The 23,835-nt window shown below is 39.3% G+C and overlaps 2 protein-coding genes across 3 annotated transcripts; one reads left to right on the top strand and one right to left on the bottom strand.

Moving 5' to 3' along the window:
• Window positions 1-90: 90 nt before the first annotated feature.
• LOC127189394 (glycine N-acyltransferase-like protein) lies at window positions 91-23,160 on the bottom strand. Of its 2 annotated transcripts, XM_051146196.1 has the most exons (6): window positions 23,004-23,160; window positions 12,974-13,069; window positions 8,836-8,943; window positions 4,525-4,651; window positions 3,589-3,763; window positions 91-579 (listed from the first exon to the last, which is right to left on the bottom strand). In XM_051146196.1, the coding sequence occupies exons 2-6, from the start codon at window positions 13,049-13,051 to the stop codon at window positions 177-179; spliced, it is 891 nt and encodes a 296-aa protein (XP_051002153.1). In that variant the 5' UTR covers window positions 13,052-13,069; window positions 23,004-23,160; the 3' UTR covers window positions 91-176. The 2 variants fall into 2 exon arrangements, with proteins under 2 accessions (XP_051002153.1, XP_051002155.1); XM_051146198.1 differs by lacking the exon at window positions 8,836-8,943.
• On the top strand, window positions 19,941-20,387 carry LOC127189827 (60S ribosomal protein L23a-like). The gene has a single exon (XM_051146921.1). It carries the CDS (start codon window positions 19,941-19,943, stop codon window positions 20,385-20,387), a length of 447 nt encoding a protein of 148 aa, XP_051002878.1.
• Window positions 23,161-23,835: the final 675 nt, after the last annotated feature.

The raw sequence follows: 23,835 nt of genomic DNA, 5'->3' as shown, positions 1-23,835 counted from the left end.
ATCTAAAATGTAATATGAGGGCAGGGACCGGCCATGGTACAGTGCTAGCCACTCACACTGCTTCCCCAGAGCCCAAGCAATACCCACTCCTTTATTGTTTGTTACAATTTTTATTTTTCTCCATGTCCACCATCCACTCCTCCAGCTTTATTATGGCCCACCCAACACAGCCAGAGTTACAGAGGTGCACAACTCCACTGATTCCAGTCACAGGGCATAGGGACATGCTGCAGAGTATGGCCCATTTTCTGCATGAGTTTGTTGGCTCTTTCTGTATGATTATACACAGGGTAGCCACGTTCATCCATAACCAGAGTCTGAGCATAAATGATGTGGGAGATAAGACCTTGTGCCCGGTAATCAGGCACAGTGCCTGCCATTCGGATTTCTCCAGTTTGGTCCATCAGAGCCCAGGACACAGGGGTCCCTTCAGGTCCCAGAAGACATGAGGTAGGAAAGCTCTGGATACAGCGCTCGATGAATCTCTGGCTCCTCTCATTGCCACCAAAGTGCCAGAATTTATCCACCAAGACAGCATGGGTAACATCTAGTGATGAGAGTTTAAACATCTCTTGGTTGCTGAGGGAGAAAAAAGAAAAGAAAAAGAGCATCCCTAATTATTATGCACAGTGTGGAATCCCTCCCTACAAGACTCCATTGGGAAGCGTGAGAGCACCAGTATGTGTCTGGCTAGCCTTGTGTCAGTAGGAAGCTGCCTAATTTAATGCCTCCTCGTCTCCGTGTTATTCTATTTAGAAAGGACGAGTTAAGAGCCATTCTATCAAAAGTCAGACATTAATATTACAGGAGGTTTTGTCTTACAAGAACCCAGGACAGTGACACATAAGCAAGTAAATCTTCACAAAACTCAGTACTATTCTGAACATTGCTGTGGCCCACCTTCCCATAGGACACAGAGTAGATAATATCTATGGATAAGAAAAATGGACAAAGAGAAAATAAGTACTCAAAGGAAGCAAAGCAAAACTTTAGAATCACGGAATCTCTCCCTCCCTCCCTGACGTCTCTCTCTCTCTCTCTCTCTCTCTCTCTCTGTCTCTCTCTCTCTCTCTCTGTCTCTCTCTCTCTGTCTCTCTCTGTCTCTGTCTCTGTCTCTGTCTCTCTCTCTCTCTCTCTCTCTCTCTCGTGTGTGTGTGTGTGTGTGTGTGTGTGTGTGTGTGTGTAAAATGTTAGGTGCTTCTTTCAATCTTGCTTACCCTTACTCACTGAACCTGGAGTTAAGCCATTCATTAGTTGTCTAATAATCCCGGTCATCTTTCTAACTCCACTACATCTCTTTTGGGCTAACAGGCACACCATCACATCTGGCTTTTGTGTATATTGTAAGGAATCTTAACTCAAATCTTCAGGCTTGAAAGGCAGGCACTTTACAGACTAAGCCTCATCCTCACGCCTCATAACGTGAAATCTTCAATGCCGGTTTCTGGGAGTCCTTGATCGCCATATTGAAAACACGATAAAGTTTCCACATGGCATGTCGTCAACTCCTTCTATGGATACTAAAGTGTGAAGACTCCTGCATAAAGTTTAAAATCTCCTCTCTCAGGATGCACAACGAGACTCCGGTCACAGCCACGTCCTTTATCATCCTCATGGTGAGCAAACCACTCCACCTTCAGAGCCTATTTTCTGTAGTGAACCATAAAAAATGCCTGATTTCCTGAGTGTCCCCTGAGGAGTGCACCCAGTGCTGCTCTGGGTGAGGAGGTGCTCTCTGAGTTGTCATGCCCTTCACAGCAAGAGCAAAGTTCTTGCAGGCACCCTGACCCAGAGGGCCCTCCCACTGGGCACATGCGCATCAAGTTCCTAGAATCAGTTTTCAGTGCTGCTCTGCGCTATCCTGAAAAGTCAATGGGGGAAAGACATAGTATGCCCAAATGTTCTTAATTGGAAATCATTTTCTCTGTGAAACAGATCGATTAAACACATATTTATTAAGAACCAACAACTGACATTTTAATATGGAAGGGGGAAAGTCTCATGCAGCCATACCTTTAAAGAACTACAGGCAGCTAAGAAATGCTAAGAGCAGGAGAAATAGTCTCCTCCAGGAATGAGCCGCATAACTGGTTAGCCAATAGCAACTGGTCAGCTGTGAAACCACATTCATACAAGTAACACTAAACAGACTGAACATGGTGTGTGTGTGTGTGTGTGTGTGTGTGTGTGTGTGTGTGTGTGTGTGTGAACATGTGTGGATGTGTAACAATAACATTTAAAGAAAAAGCCCATGAATTTGAGAAGGAGCAAGTGAGACACAGGCGGAAAGCAGGAAAATGATATGATTATATTTTCTTTTCCAAAAATAGAACTTACTACATGTCAGGTACTGTTCTGCCTACTGGGGATCTCTCCCTCTCTCACTGCCTCCCTCCCCAGTCTCCCTCTCCTCCCTCGCTTTCTCCCTCCCTCTTTCCCTTTCCTCCTTCCCTCTCCTCCGTCTCCGCCCCATCTCTCATCGCTTTCTCTCTCTGAACAATACATAAATGATTCTTGCTCTTTTTAAAATTTTTTTACATTTATTGTTGGGAACACATGTGTAGAAGTCAGAGGACAACTTGTGAGAGTAGCATCTCTCGGATCTCTCCTTCTACCATGTGGGTCCCAAGGATTGAACTCAGGCCATCAGCCTTGCCTCAAGTGCCTTTGCCACTGAGACACCTTATCACCCAAGGCGCTTGTCCTTAAGGAATTATGAATAGTGTGGAAAGATTCTAGTAACACATAGGCAGATATATTTTTAAAAGAAGCTGTTTCCAGCTAATGAAAGTTAGCTTTCATTATAACTGTTAGTGGCTTTTGAGGGGATGCTCTAAAAAAAAGTCCCAGTGGAAATAAAATTTGAGACTATGGGAAGCAACAGCCAAGAAGGGGAGGAAATGTGTGCGTATTGGAAGGAAGGACATTTCAGACGAGCAAAGAGCCACTGTCCCAGAGGCATGTGTGAATGTATGGCAATCGAGTAGCAGAAGGACAGAGCTTCTGTGGGAGGGAGACAGATGTCCAGCAAGATAGGTGCATAGCTTACGGGGACCAAAGTGAGTCCGAACTTCATCAAAATGTGCTGAGAATTAACTGATGGCAAGATTAGGGAGTAGGTCAGTCCATGAAGTGCTTGCTGCACAGAGAGCAGTCTGATCCTCAGACCCCATGTTTGTTTAAAACAGGATGTAAAAATACAAGTCTGTAATTGCCTCTGGGGAGCTGGAGACAGCTGGATTCCTGGGTCTGGCTGACCAGACAAACTATCCAAATCAGAAACATCCCAGTGAGAGTCCCTGTTTCAGACAGCAAAAACACAAGATGGATGGTGCCCAAAGGGAAACAGCACCAGAAGTTGGCCTTTCACTTCCACATGTGTGTACACATACTTACAAACACATCAACACACACATACATGTACAAACAAGAAATCTGAAAACAACTATTTGTGGCCCTTGAGATAGATCACACAGTTCCTGTTATAATTTTAAAACAGTTACCCTGGAAATGGGCTGTGTGGGTAAAGTTAGGGAGCTACTTTTGTGAGAGATCTGAGTGAGATAGAGCATCTTCGGTCCAACTCACATAGCCCTGGGTCTGCCAGATTTATGATCCAAGTTCTCCGTATCCTCCATCAGGAAAGGAACCAGTTTCTTTGCTGTCTGGGGCATCATGTAGAGAACACACTGTGTTCTCTTGACCTTGACCAGCTTAGCAGCTGCAAGGCCCATTATTGCTTCATTTAGGCTGGATTGGGAACCTAGAAGAGAGTGAAACATACAAGTAACTGTCCATATAGGTCAAAGAAGTAGTCCAAACATGTATACAAAGTTTAATCAGAAACCTTGTCTCAAGTGTGGCTCCTGTGTGTCCATCCCACTTTTCCTCTTAGATACAGCAGAATTCTGAAAACCCTCATTACGTCTCTATGAACAGAGGAGCATATTTAAATAATAGCCAATCCTGTTTGAGCATGCTCGGTGCCCAGGCATCGCTCACACACCTCATTTAATCGTGTCATTGACTCTACATTTTAGAATCTTTTAATATCAGGATTTGTTTTGCATACGAGGTCACTCAGTAATAGAAACATAATTTGCTAAAGAATCAAAACTTGGAGGGAGAGCCTAGAAGTTCCCTATGGCTTTAACTCCAAAGGGCACATTTGTAACCATGTTAGATATAAACTTTGGTGACCTGGCAGGTGTTATGTGTCAAATAAGATACCATTCTTGTGCCAGGAACAGAAGGCCAAAGGCCAAGCTCTGTCTCCCATCTAATTGTCCTGAGGGTTCCTGAATATATCTTCAACATACACTCTGCTAACCAAAACTGCCTAGCTCATAGTCTGCAATATTTGAAACTGAGTCCACTGGAAGGTGAGAGAAGACAGCCAAGGAATAGTCACTGAGTTGGGATTTGGAAGTTTGTAGAAAGAAAAAAAAAAAAAAGATTTCAAGGTAAGGTGCCTAAGACGGTGAGTGATCACACAGCAGCCAGCACACACACCAGCCCCCTTACTTTGGATCTGAAGATGTTGCCTCCAGTTGATGGCATCTGGTGTGCCCAAGAATTCCAAACAGTTCTTAGGATCCTTAGAATAGATCTGGTAAGTGTTGGTGTGGGGATCAAGGTCATCTGCCATCTCCTGTTTGGTTGGGCAACATAGAATAAGCAAAATTGATTACATCATGTAATTTCCACATGCTTGAGAATTTCATAGCACTATTTTTTCCTATTATTTTGAAATTTTATTCTCTGAATTTTTCAGGTATATACAATGCGTTTTGCTATATTCACCTCCAGACTCCTCTCAATATATCTCCTCTCCAGCTTCACGTTCTCCTTTATTTTTAAAGAACTCTTGAGTCCAACTAATGCTGTCCAGAAGCATATGGGTATAGGGTCACCCACAAAAACAGTGGCCACTGCCCGAAGAGAAGGGGCTCTCCTTCCCTTAGCAGCCATCAGCTCCAGGCAGGCCTGGAGGTCCAGGAGCTAGTTTCCCATCCTGGTTGCAATTTTCAAACTGATTAATCACACCTAAGCAGAGATGTTTACTTCATGTATCAGCACCACTCTTCAATTATTAACATCATGAAACCAAGTTTAAAAAACACTCTACTCATTTTATTAAATTTTTAAAAATTTTTTATTAATTTATTCTTGTTACATCTCAATGATTATCCCATCCCTTGTATCCTCCCATTCCTCCCTCCCTCTCATTTTCCCTTTACTCCCCTCCCCTATGACTGTTCCTGAGGGGGATTTCCTCCCCTTGTAAATGCTCACAGGGTATCAAGTCTCTTCTTGGTAACCTGCTATCCTTCCTCTGAGTGCCACAAGGTCTCCCCCTCCAGGGGACATGGTCAAATATGAGGCACCAGAGTTCGTGTGAAAGTCATACCCCACTCTCCACTCAACTATGGAATACTACTCAGCTATTAAAAACAAGGAATTCCCGAAACTTTATTAAATTTTATGTGTAGGCACTATTACAATTTTTTTAAAAAATCTATGAAAGATGCTTTACAAAGCATTCTCCCCTAAGTTAGTAATACTCAGGAAAAAGAAAAAAAGTGATACCATCAAAGGCTTTACAAAAATGTCTTCTTGTTCCCAAGAGCCTCAAAATACATGTATGTTTTCTTTTTCTCTGTGTGTACAGAGAGCAAATGTTTGTGCATGGATGAGGAGTGTTGTCGGAAGGTCATCTTTGGTTCTTTTTTGTTTGTTTGTTTGTTTTTTATTGTTGTTGTTGTTGTTTGTTTTTCTGGTTTTTGTTGCCTTGGCTGTCCTGGACTCACTTTGTAGACCAGGCTGGCCTCGAACTCACTTCAATCCACCTGCCTCTGCCTCCCAAGTGCTGGGATTAAAGGCATGCGCCACCACACCGGGCAGAAGGCCATCTTTGACTCCCAGTCCTCACTTTCCACCTTGAGGCAGGGACTTTTATTTGCTGTTGCCAATGCAAGTCTAGTTGCCTATTAAACTCTGGGAATTCTCCTGTCTCCTAAGTCCCACCTCTCCAAGCATGCTGAGATTGCATACATGCACTGCTGTCTAGAGCTCTAAGAGCTCAGGATCTGAACTGAGGTCCTCAAACTGGTTTGGCAAACATTTTACCCCCTGAGCTATCTCTCCAGCCCATACATATATTTTTAACATGACAATACTGAAATTTAAACTGACGAGATGATATTGTATTTGGATTTTTAGATACACACAATAAAGCCATACAAAAATGAAACATGTTGTCTTTAAACTCTAAAGCGCAAAGCACCATTTTTTAAAAGTATATTTCTAGCAAGTCATAACATAATTTGTTCAAAAAGCTCTTCTCAAATGACAGCCAGAATTTTTTTAGGGAAAAGGAAGGGCCTGAAGGACAAATATTTAGCTAAGGCTAGCTAAAAACTGCTGCTCAGAAATGCCCTTGCAGCTAGGCAGCACTACAACTGACAAATCATCTCATCAACGCATTTGAAAATCAAATACTATTCTATTTTTATATTTTAAGTAAATTTAAATTTACTTCATACTATATGCTCTTTGGTGAGTTTATTCTTTCAAATAAATGTTATTGTATCTGTTCAAAGCACATGTGATGTTATGGAACACATAAATACATCAGAAGAAGAAGAAGAAGAAGAAGAAGAAGAAGAAGAAGAAGAAGAAGAAGAAGAAGAAGAAGAAGAAGAAGAAGAAGAAGAAAAGAGAAAAAGAAGAAGAAGAAGAAGAAGAGAAGAAGAAGAGGAGAAGAGAAGAAGAAGAAGAAGAAGAAGAAGAAGAAGAAGAAGAAGAGAAGAAGAGAAGAAGAAGAAGAAGAAGAAGAAGAAGAAGAAGAAGAAGAAGAAGAAGAAGAAGAAGAAAAAGAAGAAGAAGAAGATGTTTATCACTGAAACCAGTTAACAGACCTGTTGTCTCATATAATTATTATTCTTTCATTGGAAATAGTAGCAAGAACTTAACTAATTTAGCAGAAAATACAGTAAAATTTCATGCTGTACATCAGATCTTTGAGCCTGTTTCACCTATATATCTGCCTCTTTGATATCTTAGGCATGTATTTCCTTGCTCACCACCACCCATTACATGGTTCAGTCACCATTTTGTTTTCTATCTATATGATTTTTAAAATTCACATGTAAGTGGGATTCTAATTTTTATATGACTGTTCATTTAACTTACCACAGTGTCTCTGGGTTAATCTATAATTTAGAAGACAGACAGACTTTTTTCTTTTATTGCTAAAGTATTTTATTTTATACAGATATCAGTTCTGTCTGCAGACATCTGTACTCATTCATCTGGCTGTGGGGTCCAGGATTATGTCTCCATCTTAGGTATTACAAATGATTCTACAATAAATATGGCAGTATAGATACTTGCAGTGTTGACTTTAATCATCTCTATATATGCCTAGAGGAGGGATTACTAGGTCTAATGACAGTTCTATTTTTCGGTTGGGGTACATTCCTCTTATAAGTAGACAATTAAGATGTTTAGTCAGTAATCCCAGCCCTCAAGGAGGTAGAGGTAAGCAGTTCTCTGTGAGTTTGAGGCCAGCCTGGTCTACAAAGTGAGTCCAAAATAGCCAAGGCTACACAGAGAAAGCTTGTTTCAGAAAGAAAAAAGAAAAATAAGGAAGTTTAGTAAAAAAAAAAGAGTATTAGATTCTATTAGAAAAAAATTTCTCTTCTACAGACATGGCTAAGTAATGCTATGATGGACCACATCTTCTCATTTGCATATACTGACCCACTCTCCCATCTGATCATTTGCATATACTAACCCACCCTCACATGATAGTGAGTCGCTTCACTGGACCATAGAATATAAGCTTTTTGATATGCCATTGAATTTGCTTGCTAATATTTTATTGAATATTGCATTAAAATTCATTAGGAAAAATGACATTTTTCTTGTCCTTTATGGTTTAGTATGCCAGTGATAGTGGCATACTAATATATGTAGAAGAATTCCTCTAGCTCTATATTTTGTAATAAGCAGTAATAAGTTAGGCATGGCAGTGCATGTAATCTGTAATCTCAGAACTTGGGAGGCTGATGCAGAAGGACATCATGGAATGCCCACCCAATGAGCTCCTGACCACACTGGCCTAGATATCAAGATGCTATCTGAAAAACAATAACAAAACAAAACACAGAGTAATGAGTGCTAGTCCTGATCCCCCTTGGCCTATTTGGCGGATTTACTATTAAACTGTTTGATCTTATGCCTTGGCATGTTTAGGGTTTTTTTTTTTTCTAAATTGCAAATAAATTATTGTTAAGGGGTAGGACTTTGTCTGCTTCTCCTTTTCTGTGCTGGAGTTTTGTCTGGTTTGAACTTGTATAGGTCTTGTGATTGCTGCCACGGTCTCTGTGAGCTGATGTGTGTATCAGCCCCGTTGTGTCTGGAAGATGCTCTTTCCTTGGAGTCATCCATCATCTTTTGTTCTTACAGTCTTTCTGCCTCCTCTTTGGAATATATAAATAGGACCTAGGTCAGAACAGGCTTCCTGGCTTCTGTGAGGCCCAATTTAATCCATTTATATTTGAAGTTAAAATAAGAGTTTATTGCTGACACTTTGTTACTTCTTCTTCTTTTTTTTTTTTTTTTTAATCCCATGTTCTTTCCTTCACCTCATATCGCTCTTTGTGGTCTTTCATTTTAGAGTCCATGTACTTATCCTGTTTCCATCTAGAACAGGGATGCTGGCATCACCATGGATCATCTGTTTCCTGGGAGCCTGCATGTTTCCAGGTTCAGGACAGACACACAGAAATTGTAAACTGAGGGTCATATTCATTCTATGATATAACTTACCTGCTCCTGAGGACGGACAACCACTGTATTAAAATCAGGCCACTTGTCCACCAGAGCCTTGAGCTTGAATGGGTTTCCCTGGTTCATGTGGAAGACAGTCCCATAAACCTAAATATTTGAACAATTGAATGGCCATCTCTTTGCGAAGGAAAGGAAGAGCCTGGCTTTTATTACCAGAATGATGTTGGTTTCTATTAAATTAATGGATGTAAAACATACCCTATCTAATTCAGTCTTCAAGAAATAGTTTACTACTTCAAAGTAGATAGACCTTTTAAACAAAATCATGAGACTATTATAACAGTTAAATATAAAGATAAATTAAATTATTAATAACTCAGTCTCACATCATTTTGTCCTATAAATTTATATTTTCTGACATATAAACATATGCTCACATAAGTTTATAAACAATGGAATTTCCTAATATATATGAATTTTACATATACTATATACAGAAACATATCTCCATGTCAATAAACATAATTTACATAATGTTTCTTAGTTGGGATGAATTACAGTTGACATGTGTGATAATCTATTCAATATTCACTGTTTCGAGAAAGACTTTGTTTCTATCTACAGTGCACACATCTTTCTGCTACCTGAGACTTAGTAATATTGATAGGAAATGACTACAAAAATACTGGCTTCTCAACTCCGCTCATTTTATATGCAAGCACACTGGCTCCTGGCAATGTTTAATTTCTGCAGTGTTGCCCAATGGATTTTTTTTTTTTTTTTTTGGTTGAAGAATTTTAAACCTAGACCATGAACCCTGCCATCTTGGCAAATACCTTCCCTCTCTCATCAGAAGGAATAGTGACTTGGGATTACATGAAACTCAGGTAGCTTAGTCTATGAATAATAGCCATACAAGTTGTGAGAACATCTGAGAAAATAAATAGGATTTTATGCTGTTCATACTTCTCATCCTCACACTTGGTGACATTTTGTACTAAATAATCCAGATATACCAGTCATTAACAAAAGGATATGTAAACCAACAAGAGGCTCTACCTAATGTTTTGGGAGCTTAGTGTTTGGTGGGGATTTTTATTTGCTATTTATTTGTTTTGTTTCATGCTATGGCAAATGGTGCCTATTTTACATTTTAGATTCCAGTTATTCCCCAATTGCTAATGTGTACAGGTAGAATCGAGTTATGCTACTTGTATATTGATCTTGAATCAATATTGTTAAACGTACATCCTGAAAATCATTTTGTAGACTTGTTAGGTGATCGTGACCACTGAGAACATACTACGTTTAACTTCCTTCCCACCACCAATAGATATTACCTTAATTTCTTTTTCTTGACTTATATGCTTGTTATGTCACCAATATTTCATTAAACAGGATTAATGAGAACGAATATCAATGCTTAGTTATCCATCTTAAGCAAAATATTCCATTTCTTCGCTATACAGAAAGACCTTAAAGTGTACATCATGCTTATGTGCTTTTTGTCAAGTGAAACAAATTCCCTTTCTTCATAGCTTCCTGAGTTTCATATTAATCAAGACTATTATATTTTGTCACACATTTTTTTCTATGCCCATTAGTAAAGGTCAAGCTAGATGCAATAGTGCAGATCTGTATTCTAGGCAGTCGGGAATGCGGAAGGATAATGATGAGTTTAAGTCCAGTTTGGATTACTTAGTAAGATCTTGTCTCAAACTACAACAAAAAATAGCCAGTCATGGCGGCTTACACCACCAATTACAGCATTTTAGAGTGGGAGGCAGAGGACTGCCATAAATTTGCGGTCAGCCTAAATTACTTGCAAGTTGTAGGCAATCTGGGACACATTGTAGGATTCTGCTTAGAAAACAAACAAACAAAAATGAACATATGATTTTCATTCAGTAGTGTGTTGACAGTAGTGCATCAATGACTCGGACTGACTAAGCATGGAATCAAATCAACTGTTTAGGTATATTTTGCTGTCTTGATAGTATTTTTGAGGACTTTTGAATTTACATTAGTGATGCATATAGTTCTATAGTTTTCTATTGATATACAATTTTGGTTTTGTAACCAAGGTAACTCTGACTTCATAAAATGAATTTAGAAGTATCCCTTCCTCTGTTTATGCTGACTAATATTCAGTGTGGTTGTATTACTTATTCTTTTTGTATGTTATGTAAATATTCAGTGAAGCCATCTACAGAAAGCATTTGTCAGAATGTTTCCATAGACATATGTAGGGCTGTTGAGATTGTATATCCTTCTTCAACAAACCTTGTTAGTTTGTGCTCTTCATATAACAAGAACATATCTGAACCTATGAGTAGCATCCTTGTTACGTATATAATACCCATCGGATTTTTAATGATATTTCATTCTTTATTTTGGAAATATTTACCTTCTCTAGTCTAGGTCAGTTTGACTATAACCTTATCAACATTAATAAACTTAGAACCAGATCATAAATGATTGATTGGATTTTCTTTAGGTTTTTTTTTTTTCTCACTCAGATTCATTTGTTTTTCTTTGTATGTATGTTTTTTGGTTTTTTTTTTGTTTTTGTTTTTTGTTTTTTGTTTTTTTTTACAATTTACTTTTCTCTGCTTGCTAGTGGGTTTCTTTGTTCTATTTTTTCTAGTTATGTGGTGGAAACAAACCAATTTCTTGAGATCATTCATACGGTTTTAGTAAAGGAAGTTAATGCTGTGTATTTCCCACTAACCAATGCTTTAGTTGCTGCTGCACGTCCATAGTTATTCAATTAACTTAGTCTAACTTTTCCTTCTAATGTTAAAGCACAGGTTATTTATAATTATTTTTATCATTTGCATACAATTCGGAGGTTTAAAGGAACAATTTTTAATATTAATTTTAATGTGGTGTGACTTTATCTGTGCACATGTGTGTCTGCATGTGTATTTGTGTGATATATGTGCAGATATACACGTCCACATGTCTGCAGAGGTGAGAGAGCTGGAAGAGGACACTGGTATCCTGCTCTGTCGCTCTCTACCTTGTCCCCTTGAGATGGGGTCTCTCACTGAATCAGGAGCTAGGCTAGGAAACATCAAGTCCCAATGTTCCTCCTGTCTCTACAGCCCAGAACAGGGCAATATAGCTGTACATGGCCACACCTGGCTTTTGGCTTGAGTGCTGGGGATTCCTCACTTAGGTTCTTATACACACAAAGCAAGCACTCCTTCACGGACCCCTAGCTCCATTACTTTTAAGAACACATTAAATATGATTGTAATAATCATAAAATTCTAGTGTGTGTGTCATCTGTCTTGGAAAATGTCGTATGAACACTTGAACAGAATGTGGATTCTGCTGTTACTAAGGATTCTCTAGGTGGCAGTTATTACAGTGAGCTCCTAACGTTTCCTGGGTCTTCTCTGTTTACATGCATCCTGTCACACATACATGATGGAAAGAAGAGGATTAACGTTAATTATACTTATGGGTTTATTTTCCTTTCATTTTCAGCAGCTTCGCTCTAATGTGCTGATCCTTCATTGCTATGAGTGTAAATTCCAGCAACTTTTATGTCTTCTGAATAAATTAACATCTTCACTATAATACAAAGATGTCTCTTATTCCTAGTAATATTCTAGTCCATTTGCAGTGTGCATAGATAATTATGAGAAAAGCTATCATATACAAAGTCACTGATCCACTCCTAAAGCATAATTTCTTGCTCACTCAAAATTATATATAATTCTTTGGCATTGGCAAAACAGGAATTATTAGTATTATCAATTTTAAGAAATAATCATGTAGTTAACCTCTTGTCAGATATGTGATTGGTTAGGACAAAATAAAACATCACTCTTGTCAACTTGCAACTGAGAAACTTCCAGTGTTATATAAAACAATTCCTATGTGAGCACAAGAAAGTATCCCTGAGTCCAGAAAGATCATCTAGATCTCATTGCCACACTGTCACTCACTGTGGTGTGTTCTTGCTCTGCCACAACAGGGCTCTTTCCTCTTTAATTAAATGTACATCGTATGTCTTCCTTGCCTTCAGGTGATAGCAACTATATTTTAGGTCACAAAGTAAGAGAATGCCTGACCCAGAACACGCACCAGTAAATGTTCTTTCTCTTTCCCACCTTTTTCTTAGACATTTAATAGTCCCCTTTCCCAGAGAATTTTTCACATTCACCTTTAATGACTCAGGAAGGTGTTTCCTTAAAGAGTTCTCCAACACCTGCAGCATCTGTGGACTTCGCAAATGGAGCATTATGACAGCAACCTTATCCTAAAGAGAGAAGTAAGAAATGCTAAAGACATCTGCTGTGAGATAATGTCTTCTATATATGTGGTGGCTTAAATAAGAATTGCCCCATAGGCTCATAGTTTTGAGTGCTTAGTCATTAGAGAGTGGTATTATTTAGAAGGATTAGGAGGAATGGCCTTGTTAGGAATGGCGTGGGATTTGAGGTTTCAGAAGCCCAAGGCAGGCCCAGTGATTTATTCTTCCTGTTCCTGCTGCCTGTGGATCTGGTTGTAGAACTTTCAGCTACTTTTCCAGCACCGTGTCTGCCTGCATGTGCCATGCTCCTCACCATGATGATAATAACCTAAGTCTCTATAACTGTAAGCAAGCCCTAATTTAATGCTTTTCTTTATAAGAGTTGCCATGGTCGTGGTGTCTCGTTACACCAATAAAACACTGGTTTAGACAATATATGACAGGGAATACATGCAGGAAATTTCAACAATATGGTTACCAACACAAGACCTGTAAAATGACAGTGGCAACTGACATGCCAGTGTGGCTAGAGGAATTCAAACAACGCTTCTCCCCCAGATGAAGCTCTACAGGTGATCAAAGGCTGCTGAGAGAGGAGGAACCAGTCTTCTCCAGGAAAGAGTCCCCTGATAGGTTAACCAATCCCGAGAGATCATCCCTAAACAAATGTGAACAACGCTAAACAAACTCAGCAGGTTGGGTTTGTAGATTTCCATATATATGGTCACATCTGTGCATGCAAATAAAAATAATAATCAAAGAGTAAGAGTGCATGAACTTGAGGTAGGGGCGCGGAGGAGTTGGAAGAAAGAGAGGAAATGATGCAAATATAGTATTCATCTAAGCAAGTTTCAAAAACTTCAAAAAGAACTAGAAGAACTGGAAGACATGCAGACACAATGGGCCGTTCTAGTTCATAACTAGAGCTATATTCCTACTGTTTCACAAGTGCCTCCTATACTAAACTTCTCACTACTTGGAAGAAAGTACATGGACCTCATTCTGAAATAATCATGAACATCATTTTTCAAACTTTAAGAAATATTTCTGTAGTTTCTGCTTTCATTTTTGTAACATCTACAATTCTAGCAACAAATGGTATATGAAGTTAACTAATCTATGCTCAAAGCATATATGGTCAACTTTTGATAGTTTTGTGTGCGTGCGCACGTGTGTGTGTGTGTGTGTGTGTGTGTGTGTGTGTGTATGTGTTAGTATTAAAGAGTGAACCTAGATCCTTATGCATGCTAAGCAAGTACCCTACCACTCAAATAAATACACTGACTAGTCCATTGAGTGTAGGGAGCCATGCTAAATTCAGCCATGTTAGAAATCCCGTGCTTAGGCTTCATGCTGTGACCTTTGAGTTGTTGACACTTGCCTAAATAGGTCTTGTGTTCTAGGCTACCTTTGGGTTTTTTAACCTTTGAAAGAAATAGGGAAGTCCTTACAGGGAGCTACCCAGAGGATTAAGGAAGTTCTTACAAGGAGCTATTCAGGTGATTGTATTCTTGCCTGGGGGCTAGGGAAAGTGGAATTAAAATAGATCCTGTTGACCTTTCGATATAAAGTCTTACTCTTCCGCATTAAAGAGAGTCTTGATCAGAAATTTCCAGACTTGACTCAATATTTCTCATGTCTCTGTCCCCCAGTTTCAATCCCCACTCCCTCTTTCAGGTGAAGCCTGGTTTGATTTGTCCTGTGGGCCGGGACAATTGAGTGACTTTTTTTTTCTACACAAATACTTGTGGATTTGAAGTAAACTGAAAAGGATTAAGGTGGTGTGGTTTATCTTTGTCACTGGCACATGGTAAATGAGGTCATGGTAAACAAGAAAGTAGTCTTTAAGTCTCCAGCAGAGTACCTACGGCTTGCTCGCTATCTTTCAACCTATTTTCTTAACTAAATGAAGCACTTCTTTTCTTGATATTAGCAACAAAAGGAAAAACAAAAAGTGCTTCCTCTGAGCAATCCCATATAGATTATAATGATGCTACAGTGAAGCATTACCAGAGTTGACAGTGTGTTAGAACGATCTTAGAAGTTTACATATAGATAAATCTGTAAACAGGTAAATGGATGAGTGGTAGGTAGGTAGGTAGGTAGGTAGGCAGGTAGGTAGGTAGGTAGGTAGGTAGGCAGGTAGGTAGGTAGGTAGGCAGGTAGGTAGGCAGGTAGATAGATGATAAATAGATGCTATAGAGAGATGATAGAGAGATAGATAGAGAGATAGATGACAAATATCTTTAACCTTGACCCATATTTTCAACATAAATGGATTAGCAATATGATAAAACTCACCAATTTTCAGTGAATAATATTATGAGTTTTGGAAAATGTCTATATGTATATATGTAGCACTATAACAATGCAGACCATTTTAACACTCTCAAAATGTTCATTTCACTTCCATAAATTTCTTTATCTGACTCTATGGTCCAAGAAATCATCAATTTTCTGATTCTAAAATTCTCCTTCATTAAAATGTCAGTTAAATGTGATTATTTAATATATATTTACATATTAAATTTATACTGGAATTGTGTTGTGTTTTTCAATACATGATATATTAAAATATATTGTCAGTTTTTTAATCATCAGATACAAGTTGTTTTTTAGATTTCAACAGTACATTATTTATCAGTGGGTAGTATTCATGTATGCATGAATCAGAGTTTCTTCATCCTTTAATCTTCTTATGGACACTCAGTCTGTTATGCCTCATAGTCATCTGTTAATAAAATTATTATGCTAGTAAATGTACACATTCATGAGAATGTTTTTTTTATCTCCAGAGCTACATGGTATGTATTTGACTTCATAAGTAGTTGCTTATTTTTGTCCAAAGTGAATGCATAATATTCCATAATCATTGTATAATTTGAGAGTTTTATTGGTTTTTCTCCAGAATTATCAACACATGTCTATGCATCCATAATCAGAAACAGTAGCCCAAAGCCTCAACTCTTCACAGGAAAACACACAGGGCTCATTACAACGGCTGGTCAAACAGCTAAGGCCAACATACACTTCAACAGATCAATTTTCCAAAGGATTAGCAAGGCTGAGTTTTATTGTGACTCAGCAAAAACAGTGGTTAAAGAAATCCTCCCAAACCAACTGGTATTTGGTAAATAGTCCACTAGAAGGACCATCCTTTCCATGTCATGTGAGTCTTCCTTGTGGCCTCCTTGTTCATTTAGGACAGGAATAAATACAGACCCTCCAAAGCTGCATTCTTTGCCTCATAAATGATAAAATGAACTCATTAATCAATCAGAAGGTAATTATTAGCCAAACAGATCAACTTTCTCTACTCCCTTTTCCCCTCACAGTGTCTACTAAAATGGGTGAAATGTTCTCTGATCCATAACAGAGGCTGCTGCCCATTCTGTGTCCCTGCACAAAGTTCTCTATGGCTCTGCTTGTTTGTCATAAATAGCTAAACTGTTCATCCTCATCAATCTGTAAGAACAAACTGTGTTGGCCAACTTGACCAAACTTCAGTTAATATTGCCCTCATCACATGACTGAACTTTGGCCCATTCTCAGCCTGAACCAACACTCTCACCCAGAAGCCTAGTCCTTGCCATGAGGACTCTCCATAGGCTTGCTTTCTCCACCACACAAAAGACCTCCTCCCCACCTCCCAGATGATCACAGGTCTGAGACGCCTCTATTGCTGTTGTCCCTTCCTTCTATTTTACAATAATCCTGTAATAAAAATTCTCCTCTCTCCTTGAATTATTTTTTCTTCCTTTAAAATAATTGCTCATTATAAGTTTAATTTATGACTAGCATGAGAACCCAATGTCAATATGCTCATCCTTTCACATAACAAATCACGGATGAGTACTGATGGTGTTTGTAATGAGTTAATTTTTTGAGGTTGAGTCCCTTCCCTCCCAGAAGTTTTGTAACTAGAGTGGACCACAGAAGAGATTGTCTGTATGAGTGTGCCAGGGCCTGTGGAGACCAGAGATTGATGCTGAGTATCTTCTGCAAATTATCTTCATCTTTCTTTTTTTTTTTTCATGTGTGTATGAGTACACATGTAGGTATAATGTGTATGTGTATGCACATGCTCACATTTGTGTATATGTGTGAGTATATACATGTGGAGACCAGAGGACAACCTTGTTTGAGGTGGGGTTTCTTGCTTCTTCCTGTTGAATCTGCCAGATTGGCCTTGCGAGCTTTCAAGGTTTCTCTTGTCTCCACTGTTCATCTTTTCATTGGCATGCTAAGATTACAATGCCTGCTTTGTGAATTCTAGAGATCTGAACTCTAGTCTTCATGCTTGCATTATAAGTAATTGAACCATTTCTCCAGCTCCCAGACAAAAAATACAGACCCTCCAAAGCCCGATGGAGGCCCTTGTTTTTTGAAACAAGATCTATAAGGAAGTTCATCTAGTCAACTATATGCCCCAGTGATCCCCCTGTCTCTTCCTTTCCTGGCCTAGAACTATAGGTGCATGCTGTTGTGCCTGGCCTTTTATATGGGTGCTGAGGATCTGAAGACCTTGTGCTTCTTCAGCAAATTCTTAACCAACTGAGACGTCTCTATAGCCCCAAGAAGAGATATTTGGAGATAAAATTGGGCACAGCAGTTTTGTTTGTTTGTTTGTTTGGGTTTTTTGCTATTTGTTATTTATTTAACTCATTTGCATTCAGAAAACAGTAGATTGCTGACAGCTGTTTTACTCTTCTCCTAGATCTGCATCATAGACTTCCCTGTCATTCTCTCTCTCTCTCTCTCTCTCTCTCTCTCTCTCTCTCTCTCTCTCTCTCTCTCTGTGTGTGTGTGTGTGTGTGTGTGTGTGTGTGTGTGTGTGTGTGTGTGTGTGTGTTCTGCTCCACTAAGGAGGAAGCAAAAGGATATCACCAAAGAAGCCAGAGTCAACAAGGACCAAGATGTGTTTATACTTTTTGAGTTCTTATTTGTAATCACTCTCCTACTTCATGTCCGTTTTCCTTTTCCCAAGAGCCTTCGCTGTGTGTTCCAGTCTCCAGCATCAGAAGGGATGAAGCAACCACATAGAAACTGCTTAAGCAGCACTTAGTTTTATAAGGCTAAATTCCTGTGACAAATTCTCAACTATTATTGCTATAAATTTCATCATTTTAATCAATTTCTTTGTGGGGAGTGGTGCATGCCATGTACACATGTGGAAGTCAGAGGACAACATATGGGTGTCAATTTTCTACCATGTAAGGTCTAACTCAAGTAATCAGTCTTGGTAGCAAGCACCTTCACCAACTAAACCATTTCACCAACCCTTTTCAGTTTCGAAATAGCTTTTGACACAGAATTTTTTCTGTTATCTGAAAATATCATTATTATTTGTTCTATTTCAAAGTAGTGCTTGAAATCTATTCACTTACCTTTTGCCCAATTATAACATTTTCTTGAATCTTACCCCATCTTGAAAGAAGCCTAAGGGTCTGATTTGCACCCTGTGTGTGATCTAAGTAATGCTCTGTATTTCAATCCATTGCTTTGAATTAAAATAATCAAATATTGGAAATTATAACATACTGAGTGAAATGATTGCGCAAAACTTGTAACCAATGACCATATCAAATGTTCTGCCTGAGCCACAGGATTTCAAAATAAGATGTTTAGTGTTTAGGGACTATACACTAGTCCATAGGGACTATAGGTCCCTAGTCTATAAGGACCTTGAGAAATCTGCACAAGAACCATTGAGCAGAGCTGGGCATGGTGGCGCACACCTTTAATCCCAGTACTTGGGAGGCAGAGGCAGGAGGATCGCTGTGAGTTCGAGGCCAGCCTGGTCTACAAAGCGAGTCCAGGACAGCCAAGGCTACACAGAGAAACCCTGTCTCAAAAAACCAAAACAAACAAACAAACAAAACCATTGAGCAGAGCAGCCTGTTAGAAAACACATTAGGTGACATGATTCGTGGAACCACTGGGTATCTTGTTAGGAACTATGAAGAAAAATCACCTTGCTGGACTTTGGTATGGGGTTTGCACAACTCAGTCTTTAAAGAAAAAAACCACATTTGTCCTAAATCACTTCCCTCTCTGTCCTTCCACTTTCCTGGCAATTATAAATGGTCTTTGACCTACTTTTGGTGTCCTAACAAGATACCCAGTGGTCCCATGGATCATGGAAAGTTATCAGTGTTTAGGCACTAACTCCAGCTGGCTCCTTTTCTGTTTACTCTGACTTTCAGGCCTCTGGACATTGTGTTCACAAACTTTCCTTCTTTGACTTGAACCTTTGGAACACTGGTTCTTTGGATGATCAGGGAGAATACTTGTCTGCACAAACAGTGCTGGGATGAGATTGTTTCTATTGGCCGCAGTGACCAAAGATCTCACTTTTTTTTTTTTTAATCCTGTTGTGTTAACATGTTGGGAAACTTTTGGACTAATGAATCTTCAGCATATGATCCCTTTACCTATATTTGTTGACCAATTACATATAGGCAATGACAGACCTTTCACTTATTCTTGATCTCCTATATAGAAAAATTTCTTTTTCTTTATCTTTATTCTTCTCAGTTGTACCCAGAACCATTGTAGCAGAGTCACATGCTGGGGTGGGCTTGGGAAGATTCACCTGTACTCTTCTTCAGTGCTGATGCCAGAACCCTGGGTTTTGTGTGTGAGTTTCATCTCAGAGGTAAATTTCGATCCCTTCTTTGTAATTTTTATCTTAACCATGAAATTCAGATCTGTTAATCTTATCTATTGTCTCTCTATTCCACACAGAATGCTCCAGGGAGCATCCCTTTAGGACAATAATACCAAGCTGTAGCACTCCTGACTTTTCTTAATTTTATTTTTTAGCACTACCCTCAAAACTTTGTTTTGAGGTTTTGGGGGTTTAATTTCCACCAAGATGGTGCTGAAAGCAAAGAAGGAAGCTCCTGCCCCTCCTAAAGTCGAAGTCAAAGCAAAGGCCTTGAAAGCTCAAAAGGCAGGGCGGAAAGGCATCCACAGCCACAAAAGGAAGACGAACTGTACCATCACACACCTTCCAGGGGCCAAGACTCTGGGGCTCCAGAGGTGCACCCAGGAGAAACAAGCACAACCACTACACCATCATCAAATTCCCCTGACCACCGAGTCAGCCATGAAAAAGACAGAAGACAATGACACACTTGTGTTCCTTGTGGATGTCAAAGCCAACACACACCAGATCAAACAGGCCATGAAGAAACTCTGTGATGTTGATGTGGCCAAAGCCAACGCCCTGATAAGGCCTGAAGGAGAGAAGGAGGCGTGTGTTTGGCTGGCTCCTGGTCATGATGCTCTGGATGTTGCCAACGAGACTGGGATCATCTAGACTGAGTCCAGCTGGCTAATTCTAAATATGTACTGTTTTCCACCATAAAGATAAAATAAAATTTGTTTTGAATTACTAGGTAAAGTGACCCAGTGTAAGCTGGTAAGGAAGAGAGTCAGGATAAGAAAAAATACCAAAGAAAGAAAGAGCATTGGAAATTCACAGAGAATGTGAAAGGATTGCTGGAAAATTCTGAGATAAAGATGGTGGGTGACCACTGATTAGAAGCAAGCAGGACTTCAATGCTGGGAAAATCCTCTGGATATATCCTCAAATCATGTGTTCTTTTCATCCTAAATGCCCACCACATTGTCAGATAAAAATCGACAGCTCATCAGAATACCACAGCTCCTAAGAGAAAGTTCTAAGTCATCAGAATTGAGGTCTAGGTTTGACAAATTGACAGCTGGTTGGCTGCACAGTTGTACAACTTCTTTGTACCTCACACACCTTGTGGAAAAAACAAGGGATGATAGTACCTGACTCACAAGCTTGTATAATAATTTATTGAGTCAATGTCTATAGGGCATGAGAACAATGCCTGGAACACTGTAGCACTCTCTAAACATTGCCATTATTATCATGAACTGACAGTGAAGGGACTCTGGTTGGCTTGAGTGTGGCAAGCATGGCTCTGGCAGGCAGCCTTGCCCTTCTCCCCCTTTCCCTGCTAAAAGCATTAGGTTGCATTCCTAAATCTAGGCCCTAAGGCTCCTGATTTAGCTATTTCCTCCTCCTAAGGCTGACTACCAAGGTCAAGCTATCAAAGTATTGAACTCCAGAAATCAAAAGCCCCTTTGGCTCCCCTAGTTAACATGCCCAGTTAGAATTAAACACCTCATCCTAACACAGGTTTCCCCTTTACCTTCATAAACTGCCACTTTCCTATGGATCTGGCTATTGAATATTATTAACTTTGGCCTCCAGAAATACTGCTTAGATTATGAAACTTTTGTAATATGTGTCAACGTTTCAGATACCTGGACAGACCTATGAATGAGAACCAATATTCTATAATGGAAATTACTTATCTGGCTATTGAATATTATTAACTTTGGCCTCCAGAAATACTGCTTAGATATCATTAATATAAAATGTAGAATAAGTTACAAAAAATAAATTTTTATTTAATTGACAATTCTGTCAACATCTACTAAATGAAAGAATTATGAAGTATTTATATTGATGCATTCAATTTGCTCATTTTACTTAGTGTAAGGATTCGTTCTTCATTCAACATAAATACTTATGACCTCCCCCAGTCCACATATTGAAACTCTTAACAGCCACCATTTATATACTGAGAGGTGAGACTTTGGGATTAGGTCACAAGGATGCTTCTTTTATGGACACACAAAGGAGACATTATGTCTGAATCAGAAAGCAGGTCCCCTCACATCACTGCTGGCTCTTTGATCTTGCATCTTCCAGAATCCAGATCTCTGTAACTGAAGCCGCTGCTGTAAATAAGCCTGCTCTCTCAGGGAGTTTGTTTAGAGCAGCCCAAGGGGGGGTCTAAGACCAAGTAGCTATTGAAGGCCAACTATTGGGGATTTTACCAGATGACATCTTTTCCAAGTCCCTGAAAGTCTCAAGATAGTAGACGAATATCATTCCAAGAGGCCAGTTTAACATTTAAGCTGAAAATGACACAGAAACTGCATGCAAATATGAAACAAATTGGAGTTCAATATCAGAGTACAGCAAGAATAATAGTGAGTATTGCTGAGTACATTTGGAACCAGCTTCTGCACACGTACACCCACACCCTAAAACAGAAACATGTTGTTCAACTGATATAGGGAGAAAGGGAACAGGCACACATTGGTGAGCTGCCAGTGCTGACCATGGGCAAAGTCCTCTTGTCAATGGTATTTGGAGATGCCTTATGCAACCATTTCAATGTTTAAAATTTACCCAAAGAAAACAATTCATGAAGAAAAATTCTCCATGAAAAATTGTACAAAACCCAGACGTGTCACCCTTTATGTACATTCATAGATATGACATAAAATATTTTAAAATTATAAATCCTTAATAATATAGTTGTATTATATATGAAGGTTTTAAGATACATATCTTTTTATGGTTTTGAATAAGCAATTCACATTTTCTGAGGGTTAGTATCTTGTCAGTGATGTTAAGTAGGGAGACTCATTTATCTGTAAATCAGAAGTTAAAAGAAATCTGACTACTTTGTGTGTTATAAAATAATATTTGTATATACCATACAGAGATAGGGGTGAGGGAGTCTCAAATAAATTCTACCTGAAATAGCACACTTCCTCCTAGCCTCAAGTACATTTTCCCTCACAGACCTACAAATAGCAAGTTTTAGTTTCTTATCTATTTACCTGTTCATACTAACCCCTGTCTCCATCCGATCAAGAACTTCTCACAGATCCCAGCAAATTGCATTGTATAGGATGGTTGCCTAAATTTTACTAAATTAAAAACAAAAAAAAAACCTTCCTTTCTCCCCAAACATAATTTTCATAACCAATGAGTTCTAACAATTTCTATCCACATCCAACAGAATATTTTGATTCATCCTCTTCAGTAGAAACCCAAAAGGAGATGAGGAGTCCCCAGGAGTCAGTTTCTCCCTGTCCTCACCTGTAACACTGTCTCTTCTTTCACTTCCTACAGAAGACAGCTGAAGAAACAGCAGCCGTGGACTGTGGCAATGAGACGTACCCTCAGAGTACACAGACTCAGGGGTGCTTTGATCCAGTTTCTAGGAAGCTGTTGAGCGCAAGTTTTTAGAACGTGTGTGTGTACCAAGCTATGCAAACTCAAAACAGTGTGAGATCAGGCCCCTCCCTCTGGGGTCCTTGTTCCAGAATCCGCTCTGTAACTGGGAGTTTAGCAGTGTACATTTGGGGCTCTTTTCTAAAGGACTGCACAACTTTCTCCCCCCCCCCCCAATTCCACTGGGGCTCAGAAACTGAGCCCTGAAGCCAGCTGACCAGGAGCTAGGGGACATGTGGCTGCATCCAAGCAATGGAATATTATTTGGCCACAAAGGCATAAAAGTTTCATGGATGAATCTTGACTACATGGTATTAAATGAAATAACCCAGACACAGCAGAGAAGTATCATATGATCCCACTTAGGAAACTTGTGCAGAGGAGGAAAATTCCCAGACAGAGAAGGTAGAGTAGAGGTTATCAAGAGCCAAGGAGGTTAGAAGTTATTGATTAAATCACAGGCCCATGAAGAGCTAAGTAAGAAGGAAGGCCCAGGAGAGGCTCTCCTTTAAAATCACTCAGACGGGGAAATAGAATAGACAGTGGAAGAGGAAGTAGGGAGGGAACTGGATAGGAGAGGGTGTGGGGAGGGAAATGGTAGTAGTGATCAGACATGGGGAGAGTGAGGAGGGAAGGTTTGAGGGCTTGGAGAGAAAAAGGAAACTGAAGGCAGGGGCATCGCTGTGACAAGCTGGAG

The sequence above is a fragment of the Acomys russatus genome, chromosome 5 (genome assembly GCF_903995435.1).
Source record: "Acomys russatus chromosome 5, mAcoRus1.1, whole genome shotgun sequence".
Taxonomy (NCBI): Eukaryota; Metazoa; Chordata; class Mammalia; order Rodentia; family Muridae; genus Acomys; species Acomys russatus.
Note: the sequence above shows the minus strand (reverse complement) of the source record. Positions and strands in the feature narration are given on the sequence as shown.